At 49.9% G+C, this 11,892-nt stretch overlaps 1 protein-coding gene across 1 annotated transcript; it reads left to right on the top strand.

The window, feature by feature from the left end:
• The first annotated feature begins 4,886 nt into the window (after nt 1-4,886).
• LOC122828649 lies at nt 4,887-9,950 on the top strand. The gene is made up of 8 exons (XM_044112403.1): nt 4,887-5,399; nt 6,726-6,948; nt 7,030-7,204; nt 7,324-7,619; nt 8,206-8,264; nt 8,414-8,662; nt 8,750-8,992; nt 9,177-9,950. The coding sequence occupies exons 1-8, from the start codon at nt 4,887-4,889 to the stop codon at nt 9,948-9,950; spliced, it is 2,532 nt and encodes an 843-aa protein (XP_043968338.1).
• The last annotated feature ends 1,942 nt before the right edge of the window (nt 9,951-11,892 follow it).

The following is an 11,892-nucleotide window of genomic DNA, read 5'->3' on the forward strand; positions in this document are numbered from 1 at the left end:
CAGGGGAGGTTTCCTAAGCTTCAGTTTCTGCTGTTCCCACCACTAGACTGCTGGACGCGTTGTTTTTCAAACAATGTCTGGCAGGCTGCTGCCTCTCTTCTTCTTCTTCAGGGGAGGTTTCCTAAGCTTCAGTTTCTGCTGTTCCCACCACTAGACTGCTGGACGTTGTTTTTCAAACAATGTCTGGCAGGCTGCTGCCTCTCTTCTTCTTCTTCAGGGGAGGTTTCCTAAGCTTCAGTTTCTGCTGTTCCCACCACTAGACTGCTGGACGCGTTGTTTTTCAAACAATGTCTGGCAGGCTGCTGCATCTTCTTCTTCTTCTTGACTGCAGCTTTCCTAAGCTTCAGTTCCTGCTGTTCCCCACCACTAGACTGCTCGAAGCGTTGTTTTTCAAACAATCTCTGGCAGGCTGCTGCTGCATTTTCTTCTTCTTCACTGGAGGTTTTTGCAGCCTGTAGTAAGCCATTGGGGTTGCTTTCGGGAGGCAAAGACCAAGCCCTTTACTTTTTCTGCGTTTCACAGGGGATGGGGAGTCCAGCCAGCCAGCCAGCCAGCCAGCCAGCCAGCCAGCCAGCCACCGCCCGCTGCTAGGCTACCTGAACCCTCAAACAATAACTGTCATTGGGGAGTGTTAGCAAGTCAAAATGGCTCAGTCAGCGGATCCTGTAGCTTTCTGCTTTTGCCGCGCCGCTGCAGCCTTCTTCCTTCCTCCTTAGCTTCAGTTCCTGCTGAAGCTCCTCCCACCACTGGTCTAACCGCTTTCTCTAGCAATATCCGGTGCTAATAATATGCCTGGTGCTGTCTTGTTTCCCACATTGCTGTTGTTAATTGATCTGGTGCTGGCTTGGTCCCCCTTTTCAGCTCCTGCTGCAGCCGCCCGCCGACCCAACTGCTAGGCTACTTGAACCGCTGCTAAATGGCTACAGGCTCCAGAGCCTTCCTCACCTCCTCCCAGCGCCCGCCCCCCCGCTAGGCTACTTGAACCGTTGTTCAAATAAATATCTGTCATTCGGGCCTGTTAGCAGGTTCTCGAATGGCTGTGACCGCTCCTGGAGTGTTCTCTTTCAACTCCTGCTGTTCCTGCAAGCCCCCGCTACTTGAAGCTTCTCCCAGGTGCTCCTTGAGCCTTCTTCTCACCACCACCATCCGCTGCTAGGCTACTTGAACCGCTGTTCCTGGCTGTGACCGGCTCCTAAAGCCTTCTTCTGCACCACCTCCAGCTGGGCCCACCAGCCGCCTCGCCCGCTGCTGCTAGGCTAGTTGAACCGTTGTTCAAACAGTATCTGTCATTCGAGCGTTCTTTCGCCGAATGCAGGAGCGGCCCTGCTGCAGCCGTCCCTTATAGGACCTAAATCCCTACCTACCATGGTGAATGACGCCAAACTGCGCTTTTAGGGTGCAAAGTTGTCCCAGAGGCAACCCCCCGAGAGCACGGGGCTTGAGAACGCCACCGCCTCGCTTATTCCTCCCGGCGCAGGGACGGACTGGCGATTCGCCCAAACGAGGCACGGCAAGCCCCTTTAGCCCTGTGAATGTCGTGTCCGTTAGGACCTAAATCCCATTGTGATTGACGCCGGGATGGCATACAACATGTCATTTGGGACTTCTGCAGCGGTATCCCACAAAGCAATGGCCCTCCCCAGAGCAGGGGGGGGCGGTAGCCCCCCCCTGCCTGGTCCTGTTCATCCTTCCCGGCGTGGGGCAGGGTCCGAGCGCACTGCCCACTGCAGGAGCGGAAACCCCTTTAGCCCCTTTGAATGTCCTTTCCCTTAGGATGCCATGGTGAATGACGCCGAAACTGCGTTAGGGTGCAAAGTTGTCCCGAGGCAACCCCCGCAGAGCACGGGGCTTCGAGAACGCCGCCTCGCCTGCTTATTCCTCCCGCGTAGGGGACGGACTGGCGCACATTCGGCCCAAACGAGGCACGGCAAGCCCCCTTTTAGCCCCTGTGAATGTCGTGTCCGTTAGGCCCTAAATCCCACTGTGATTGACGCCGGGATGGCATACAACACGTCATTTGGGACTTCTGCAGCGGTGTCCCACAAAGCAATGGCCCTCCCCAGAGCAGGGGGGGGCTACCGCCCCCCCCTGCCTGGTCCTGTTCATCCTTCCCGGCGTGGGGCAGGGTCCGAGCGCACTTTCGCCCACTGCAGGAGCGGAAACCCCTTTAGCCCCTTTGAATGTCCTTTCCTTAGGATCCATGGAGAATGAGGCCGAAAAAATATGGATGAACTAATAAAAACAGTAGAAAAGAGTTAGCTGAGTTGAAAACATGGTTTGATTAGCAATAAGTTATTGTTGAATGAAGGAAAGATTAAAATTCCTGGTTTTCTCTGGTGTGAACTATAATAATGTAAAGTTATGCATAGATGGAGTTGAAATTGAAAAGTTTATGAGAGAAAATCTTTAGGGATTATCATAGATGATAAACTTAGTTGGAAGCCTCACATAGGACATATTAGAAATAAGGTTGTTGCAAAAGAGTGTTGGAATACATACTGTTTTTAAAATAAAAGATTTAATAAATGTTAAAGGCTTGCATGTTATATATTCCTCTTTGGTTATGCCTTATTTTTCTTATTGCTGATAAATCTGGGCAAATGCAGTGAAACAACTGTTGATATACTAGTTAAGTTGCAAAAAAAGCAAGCTACAAGGGTTATAAAGAAGGTGGGATAACTGATAAACTCTTTATTCAAAGTAAAATATTAAAATTTAAAGATATTGTTTATAAAAAAAATACTGGAAATAATGTATAAAGCATTGAATAAAAGTCTTCCTTCTGGTATTCAGAAATTATTTAAGTTAAGAGAAAATCAATCTAATTTGCCAGGTTTGTTTATGTGCTTGAATGTGCAAAAGAGAAAAGTCAGATAAAGTCTAGATGTGTTTCAGTTATTGGTGTGAAACTGTGGAATGAATTGAATGATGAATTAAAGTTATGTCCTTTCTTGGCTCTGTTTATTGCTTTCTTTCTTTTTTTCTTTTGCTGTTTCTTGTGTTTAATGTGGACAATTTACCAAAATAAAGTGATTTATTGATTGATTGATTGATTGATTGATTGATTGAAACAGTATAAACAGCACCCTGCTGCTCCTGTTTCTCCTTCCCGCTGTGTGTGAGGGTCCCAGCGCAGGGGAGGGAGAAAAAAAAAACAAGAAAAAAAAAAAAAAAAAAAAAAAACAGTGAGCGCACCAGGCTGGCTTCGATCCCCGCTCTCCTGGGCGAGAGTCCGGTGTCTTAACCACTCCGCCATGACAGCGGACCTGTGTGAGTACGCTGTAATTCCAGAGTATTCATAGCTCTAAGTCCCCGTTGAAAAGTGTAAAAAAAAAAACCAAAACAGTTCGTCAGAGCACATGTGCTTTGCTTGGAGAGACTGTTGAGTTGTTTTTAAAGAGGTAAAATTGTAAAAACGGCTTTATTTCTTTATTTATTTACCAAAGCAAAGCAAAGCAAGTCACTAATTTTCCACAGCGCTCAGAGCTGCAGCAGTTGAGAGTGTGGACTTGTTTTTAAAGAGGTACAATTGTTAAAACGGCTTTATTTCTTTATTTATTTACCAAAGCAAAGCAAAGCAAGTCCCTACTTTGCCACAGCGCTGAGTTAAGTGCTTGTTAACGCTTGTTAATAGCTCCAGCCATAGAGGAGCCACTGCATGTCACATGACCTGATTGGCGTTTGAAGTGCAGGTGTAGCTTGTTAAGCTGCGCTCATTCGCAGGGACCTTGCAACGGAGGAGCAGCGTTGTTTTTCCCACAAGTTTGGGCCCTTCACTCGACGGTAAGTTGTTTATAATCACTTAATAGCACTAAATGTGCCTTTTTTAGGAGAAAATGTGCCTGCCTGCTTCCAATCTGCAGTTAATTGCAGCCAATTGGTCCCGTTTTTTCACTTTTCCTGCATTGCACGAATTTCTAAGTTAATTTTAGACTGTCACTCGACGGAAAGTTGTTTTTAATGGCTTAATAGCACTAAAATGTCTCTATTTAGGCCTATTTTTAAGAGAACACGTGCCTGCGTGCTTCAAACTGTAGTTAATTGCAGCCAATTGGTGCCGTTTTTTCACTTTTCCTGCATTGCACGAATTTCTAAGTTAATTTTAGACTGTCACTCGACGGAAAGTTGTTTTTAATGGCTTAATAGCACTAAAATGTCTCTATTTAGGCCTATTTTTAAGAGAACACGTGCCTGCGTGCTTCAAACTGTAGTTAATTGCAGCCAATTGGTGCCGTTTTTTCACTTTTCCTGCATTGCACGAATTTCTAAGTTAATTTTAGACTTTCACTCGACGGAAAGTTGTTTTTAATCGCTTAATAGCACTAAAATTTCTCTATTTAGGCCTATTTTTAAGAGAACACGTGCCAAACGGTAGTTAATTGCAGCCAATTGGTGCGTTTTTTTTCACTTTTCCTGCATTGCACGAATTTCTAAGTTAATTTTACACTCTCACTCGACGGAAAGTTGTTTTTAATCGCTTAATAGCACTAAAATGTCTCTATTTAGGCCTATTTTTAAGAGAACACGTGCCTGCTTGCTTCCAAACGGTAGTTAATTGCAGCCAATTGGTGCCGTTTTCCTATATTTTCCTCTATTTTTTTTTTCTTTTCCTATATTTCATGCACTTAAGTGAATGTACGAGTGATTTGCACTATTTTTACATTTCAAAACAATTTTTTCTGTGCTCTTTTGGCTTCGTTGCTGCCATGTCGGGCATCCTTTTGGTTGTCCTCTGCGGGGGGGCAGGGCAGGCGGGGGGGCGGGTTGGGCCTGTCATTCCGGGCAACCGGCTGGGTGTCCCTTGTTACATTTCATTTCATTTCATTTCATTTCTTTTTTTAACTTTCTTTCTTTCTTATTTCTCTTTTATCATGTTATCCAAAGAAATGACCCCTCCCAAGGAGCCTGCCAAGTGCCCCCTTTGCCAAATCACCTATTCTTGCCTGGGCAGGCATTTGGTTGGCCGGCATGCCGTTAAAAACCCGGAGGAGCGGCGCATCCTGATTAATTATGGGAGCGGCAGGGTCAACTTCCGCCATCTTCCCTGCCCGGTCCCAGGATGTGGCTTTTCGAAGACGCGTGTGGACCGGCACCTGTTGGTGGGGCACAGCGAGATGGAGGACGGCGCCATCCAGAAGATCATCGAGGATCTGAAAAAGAAGGTGACGGTGGATGCTCTAAGGGCGCTTAGGGCCTCCCACCCTACCCCCCCCATTATCTCTAACCTGGACATTGGCACTGACCACGAGGAGCTGATCCACGATTCCGCAGACGTGGTGGACTCCTCGTGTGCTCAGTGCCAGGCCTACCAGAAGGAGGTAGAGATCCTCAGAAAGCAGCTGCGGCTGAAGCAGCGGTGGGTGAAGCGGGCGAAGGCCAGGATCGCAGCATTGGAGCAGGTATGTACAATTCTTGAAGATCTTCAAAGACTGACCAGATTTGCTGCCACCTGATTTGCTGTTGCCACCTGATTTGCTGTTGCCACCTGATTTGCTGCAAGCTGGGAGACCCTAACCGGTTTCCCTGATGCCAGCTAGCTGCAAGCAGCTAGCTGTCATCCGGGAATAGGATCCGGGTCTCCTTAATTGCACTTATGTGATTTGCTGCAAGCTGGGAGACCCTAACCGGTTTCCCTGATGCCAGCTAGCTGCAAGCAGCTAGCTGTCATCCGGGAATAGGATCCGGGTCTCCTTAATTGCACTTATGTGATTTGCTGCAAGCTGGGAGACCCTAACCGGTTTCCCTGATGCCAGCTAGCTGCAAGCAGCTAGCTGTCATCCGGGAATAGGATCCGGGTCTCCTTAATTGCACTTATGTGATTTGCTGCAACCTGGGAGACCCTAACCGGTTTCCCTGATGCCAGCTAGCTGCAAGCAGCTAGCTGTCATCCGGGAATAGGATCCGGGTCTCCTTAATTGCACTTATGTGATTTGCTGCAAGCCTGGGAGACCCTAACGGTTTCCCTGATGCCAGCTAGCTGCAAGCAGCTAGCTGTCATCCGGAATAGGATCCGGTCTCCTTAATTGCACTTATGTGATTTGCTGCAACCTGGGAGACCCTAACCGGTTTCCCTGATGCCAGCTAGCTGCAAGCAGCTAGCTGTCATCCGGGAATAGGATCCGGGTCTCCTTAATTGCACTTATGTGATTTGCTGCAACCTGGGAGACCCTAACCGGTTTCCCTGATGCCAGCTAGCTGCAAGCAGCTAGCTGTCATCCGGGAATAGGATCCGGGTCTCCTTAATTGCACTTATGTGATTTGCTGCAAGCTGGGAGACCCTAACCGGTTTCCCTGATGCCAGCTAGCTGCAAGCAGCTAGCTGTCATCCGGGAATAGGATCCGGGTCTCCTTAATTGCACTTATGTGATTTGCTGCAACCTGGGAGACCCTAACCGGTTTCCCTGATGCCAGCTAGCTGCAAGCAGCTAGCTGTCATCCGGGAATAGGATCCGGGTCTCCTAAATTGCACTTATGTGATTTGTTGCAACCTGGGAGACCCTAACGGTTTCCCTGATGCCAGCTAGCTGCAAGCAGCTAGCTGTCATCCGGGAATAGGATCCGGGTCTCCTTAATTGCACTTATGTGATTTGCTGCAACCTGGGAGACCCTAACCGGTTTCCCTGATGCCAGCTAGCTGCAAGCAGCTAGCTGTCATCCGGGAATAGGATCCGGGTCTCCTTAATTGCACTTACCTTATTTGCTGCCTTCCTTCCGGGCCCCTTCAGAATTCCAATGCTGCGGCCGCTGCGGCCCCCGCCCCTGCTGCTGCCGCCTCCTCGTCCTCTGCCTCCGCCGCCGTCCCTGGATCCCTGGAGGATCTGATGGAGGATCTCCCGGAGGACTTCCTGGAAGAGGAGGGGCCTTCTGAGGATCGGGGGGGGGATGCCGCTGCCGCCGTTTCCCTCTCGGTGCTCAAACAGTACACGGCTGCATTTCCCGTCCAAATCCGTAAGTAATGTCACTGCTAGCTGCTACATATTTCTATTTTATAAGCCATGCAAGTTAATTTTGAAACCTTTTCTTCTTCAGTCCTGTTCGTCGAGGGCTATTGGGCTCACCTCAAGGGCTCCTTCGCCACTCCGAAACAGGAGGAGAACCAAAAGTCAAAGATCGGGCGGGTGATGCAGTTTCTCCAGTACATGAACGAGGGGAGGACGGTGATTGCCAACTGGACCTTCCTTTGCAATGTAACGAAGATCCATGAGTAAGTATCATCCATCTTATTCCTAATAATTAATGTGTGTGTTATGTTTTGATGTTTAATTTAATTTAATTTAATTTAATCTAATCTGATTTAATCTAATTTAATTTCTCTCTGAAAAGCTGGCCGGAAAAGCTGACGCAGCAGGGCAAGGCAGTGACAACGGTGAAGTTGTACATGGGGAACGTGCTGGAGTTCCTCACCTACTTCAGGGACACGCCGCCCTCCAGCTCACGGGTCCCCAAGAAGTCCCTGGTGGCAGCTCTGAGGGCAGTGTCGACGGGCCTCCGACAGCTGTCCAGGCATGTGCTCCTCCGGCAGCTGCAGGTCAAGAAGTCCAAATCCAAGAAGTTAATCCCAAAAGCCGACCTCTCTGCCTGCCGGAGGAAAGCACAGAAGGTCATCCCGCAGATCCTCGGTAAGACTTGTTTAAAATTCTTTAATGTATTCCGAAACTTAGCTGATGTGCTGTCACCAGGGAGACCCTAAACTCCATTCCTGGATGGCAGCCAGCCAGCTAGCTAGCTAGCTAGCTCGCTGGCTGCCATTCTGGAATGGAGTTTAGGGTCTCCTCAGTGGCCCTTCCCTGATGTGCTGTCACCAGGGAGACCCTAAACTCCATTCCTGGATGGCAGCCAGCCAGCTAGCTAGCTCGCTGGCTGCCATTCTGGAATGGAGTTTAGGGTCTCCTCAGTGGCCCTTCCCTGATGTGCTGTCACCAGGGAGACCCTAAACTCCATTCCTGGATGGCAGCCAGCGAGCTAGCTAGCTAGCTAGCTAGCTTGCTGGCAGTAAGTGCCACTTTTCACTTACTCTAGCTAGCTAGCTTGCTGGCAGTAAGTGCCACTTTTCACTTACTTATCTAGTCACTTACCTCGGTTCTTATTTGTATGTTTAGAGGCGAGAGGCCAACCCATCCAAACATGCGCCGGTTCTATGGCTACCTGAGTGCCTACCTGTCTAGCATTTACGGCCATAGAACCGGCGTGCTGACCAACATGAAGGTCGCAGAGCTGGACGAGGTCTGGAGGACGAAAGTCCGTACCTCCGCTTTGTGATCAATGTAAGTGTGTGTGTGTGTGATTGTTTTTTTTTTTTGTTGTTATTTTTTTTCCTCTTCAACTTATAGTTGAACACATCACGTTAGAGCCACCTGAGTCCCTGTCATTCAGTATAGTTCGCATGTCATCACCCTCTCCTTTTGCACTACAGGTGAAGGACCACAAGACCAACAAATCCTTCGGGCCCGCCCAGCTTTACTTAACAATGGGCGAGTTTGCCTGGCTGGAGCTCTGGTCTGAGCTGCGGGGCAAACTGAACCCCTCCACCGATCTTCTGCTCTTCAACGAGAATGGGCAGAAGATCAACAATATGCAGCAACACCTGCAGAACGCCTGGAGGGAGATGGGCTTCTCCGGCTTCCCCACCTTCACGGACTTCCGGACCTCTGTGGCCACCTATGTGAGTAGCGATGACTTTTCGCTTTTGGAAAAACTCCAAAATCACCACGAAACACCGAACAATTTCCTTTTTTCTCTCTCTTTCAAGGCACGAGACGTCCTTTCTCCGGGCTCCCGCCAGAAGGTCTCGAAGGCAATGTGCCATGACGTGGTCACCGCCGACCGGTACTACGCCATGGCGCAGGACGCCGCTTCTCTGGCCGAGCTCCGGAGGAAGTTCGTCCAGGCGACGGACCCAGAGGTCCCTTCAGCGTCAGGCTCTCTGGCGACCGTCGTCCGCTCCGAGTCCTCGGAGTCGGAGGACGAAGGGGAGCCTGCGCTGAAGAAGAGGGTAAGTGTCAACGTTGACGTGAAACATTGTGCCACCGGGGACACCGGCGTCCCCTTCCCGAACGACTGTCATTCGGGAAGGGGACGCGGGTGTCCACGGTGGCACTTCCCTGAAGGCACTCACTTCCTTGAAAATGTTAATGCTGCCTGGCTGTATTATTTATTATTTCCATTTCATATTTCAGAGGGCGGGACCTGAGTCCACCCAGGAGGGGGAGTCGGAAGGCGACTCCAGCAGCCAGTCCAGCAGCCAGTCCAGCAGCCAGTCCAGCAGCCAGTCCAGCAGCCAGTCCAGCAGCCAGTCCAGCAGCGAGGAGGGTCCGTCCTCGTCCGCCCGGACGGGGCACTCTTCCTCCGCCCAGGAGCTGCCTTTGGCACAAGAGCTGCCCCTGTCCCAAGAGCTGCCGTTGGCCCAGGATCTTCCTTCCGCCCAGCAGGTGCCCTCTTCCTCCGCCCAGGAGCTCCCCTCTGCCCAGGAGCTCCCCTCTGCCCAAGAGCTCCCCTCTGCCCAGGAGCTGCCGTTCTCCCAGCAGGTGCCGTCTCCCTCCGGCCAGGAGCTGCCTTTGGCTGAAGAGCTTCCCTTGGCCCGAGAGCTGCTGTTTGAAGAAGAGCTGCCATCCGCCGAGCACGTGCCGTCTTCCTCCGCCAACGAGCTGCCCTTGGCCCAAGATCTGCCGCTGGCCCAAGATCTGCCGTGCGCCCAAGATCTGCCGTGCGCCCAGGAGGCGGCGTCCTCCGCCCAGGAGCTGCCGTGCGCCCAGGAGGCGGCGTCCTCCGCCCAGGAGCTGCCGGCGCCCAGGAGGCGTCTGCCCTCCTCCCAGGAGCTGCCGTGCGCCCAGCAGGGGCCGTCTTCCTCCGCCCTGGAGGTAACCCCCTTTTACCGCCGTAAAAGCCCTATTGCTAATTATAGGCTGCGACTGAGGGCAGAGCAACGTGCCGCCAAAGGCAAGAAAAAATAGTTATCTTTTAGTGTTTCCTTTTTTGTAAATAAATGTGTTCATTCGTTCTTTTTACTGTTTTATAAGTGTGTTTTTGATTTTGTAAATAGATGTTCATTCTTGTTTTTTTCCCTTTTTTAATAACTGTTTTATAAGTGTGTTTTTGAATTTGTAAATAGATGTTCATTCTTGTTTTTTTCCCTTTTTTAATAACTGTTTTATAAGTGTGTTTTTGAATTTGTAAATAGATGTTCATTCTTGTTTTTTTCCCTTTTTTAATAACTGTTTTATAAGTGTGTTTTTGAATTTGTAAATAGATGTTCATTCTTGTTTTTTTCCCTTTTTTAATAACTGTTTTATAAGTGTGTTTTTGATTTTGTAAATAGATGTTCATTCTTGTTTTTTCAATTTGTTCATAACTGTTTTATAAGTGTGTTTTCGATTTTGTAAATAAATGTTCACTCTTGTTCAAGAAAAGTCTTCCTTTATTTTAAGAACATTAGTCTTCAACATAGCAGAATTTTCTTATTCTCCAAAATTGCACATTGATCAGTACACATCCGGTTTCACTTCTTCTGGAGCTGCACCACTCTTGGAAGAAGGAAAGAAAGAAGGAAAGGTAAGAGATTGAAAAGTTCCCATGAATGGGAATGGGATTCAACGACACTTAGTGTAACTTACCTGTGTTGCTGCAACCACGGACACGGGTCTCCCCTTCCCGGATGACAGCTAGCTGCAAGCAGCTAGCTGTCATTCGGGAATAGGGATAGGTTCTCCTCAATGGCCCTCCCCTGATTCGCTGCAATAAGGGAGACCCTAACTCCATTCCCTGATGACAGCTAGCTGCAAAGCAGCTAGCTGTCATTCGGGAATAGGGATGGGTTCTCCTCAATGGCACTCCCCTGATTCGCTGCAATAAGGGAGACCCTAACTCCATTCCCTGATGACAGCTAGCTGCAAGCAGCTAGCTGTCATTCGGGAATAGGGATGGGTTCTCCTCAATGGCACTCCCCTGATTCGCTGCAATAAGGGAGACCCTAACTCCATTCCCTGATGACAGCTAGCTGCTTTGCAGCTAGCTGTCATTCGGGAATAGGGATAGGTTCTCCTCAATGGCACTCCCCTGATTCGCTGCAATAAGGGAGACCCTAACACCTCAGTCATTGATGCCGGCCATACAGGAATATGAGTGACTTCTCCCATAAGGGAAATCCCCCCCCAGAGCAGGGGGGGGCTTTGGAGAACGTTCTACCTGGTTCTGTTTATCCGTCCCGGCGTGTGGGAGGGTCCGAGCCCACTTTTGGCCCAATCAAGGCACGGGAACCGCCCTTTTAGCCCCTTTGAAGTTCGTTTCCCGAATTGCATAATTCCCATGGTGAATGACGCCCGGATGGCAAATGACTTGCAATCCTGGATTCCTACTTGGTTCTCCGGTTCGGCAATCCCCCCCCAGAGCGGGGGGGGGCTTCGGAGAACGTCGTGCCTTGAGTCGTTTATCCGTCCCGTCGTGTGGGAGGGTCCGAGCCTACTTTTGGCCCACTCAAGGCACGGGAACCCCCCTTTTAGCCCCTTTGAATGTCGTTTCCCTTAGGATCCCATGGTGAATGACGCCGAAAGTGCAGTTTAGGGGTGCACAGTTCTCCCATAAGGCAAATCCCCCCCAGAGCAGGGGGTGCTTTGCAGAACGTTCTACCTGGTTCTGTTTATCCGTCCCGGTGTGTGGGAGGGTCCGAGCGCACATTTTGCCCAATCAAGGCACGGGAACCGCCCTTTTAGCCCCTTTGAAGGTCGTTTCCCGAATTGCATAATTCCCATGTTGAATGACGCCCGGATGGCAAATGACTTGCAATCCGGGATTCCTACATGGTTCTCCCGTAAGGCAAACGCCCCCCAGAGCGGGTGGGGGCTTCGGAGAACGTCGTGCCTTGAGTCGTTTATCCGTCCCGTCGTGTGGGAGGGTCCG

Source organism: Gambusia affinis, linkage group LG03 (assembly GCF_019740435.1).
Source record: "Gambusia affinis linkage group LG03, SWU_Gaff_1.0, whole genome shotgun sequence".
Classification (NCBI taxonomy): Eukaryota; Metazoa; Chordata; class Actinopteri; order Cyprinodontiformes; family Poeciliidae; genus Gambusia; species Gambusia affinis.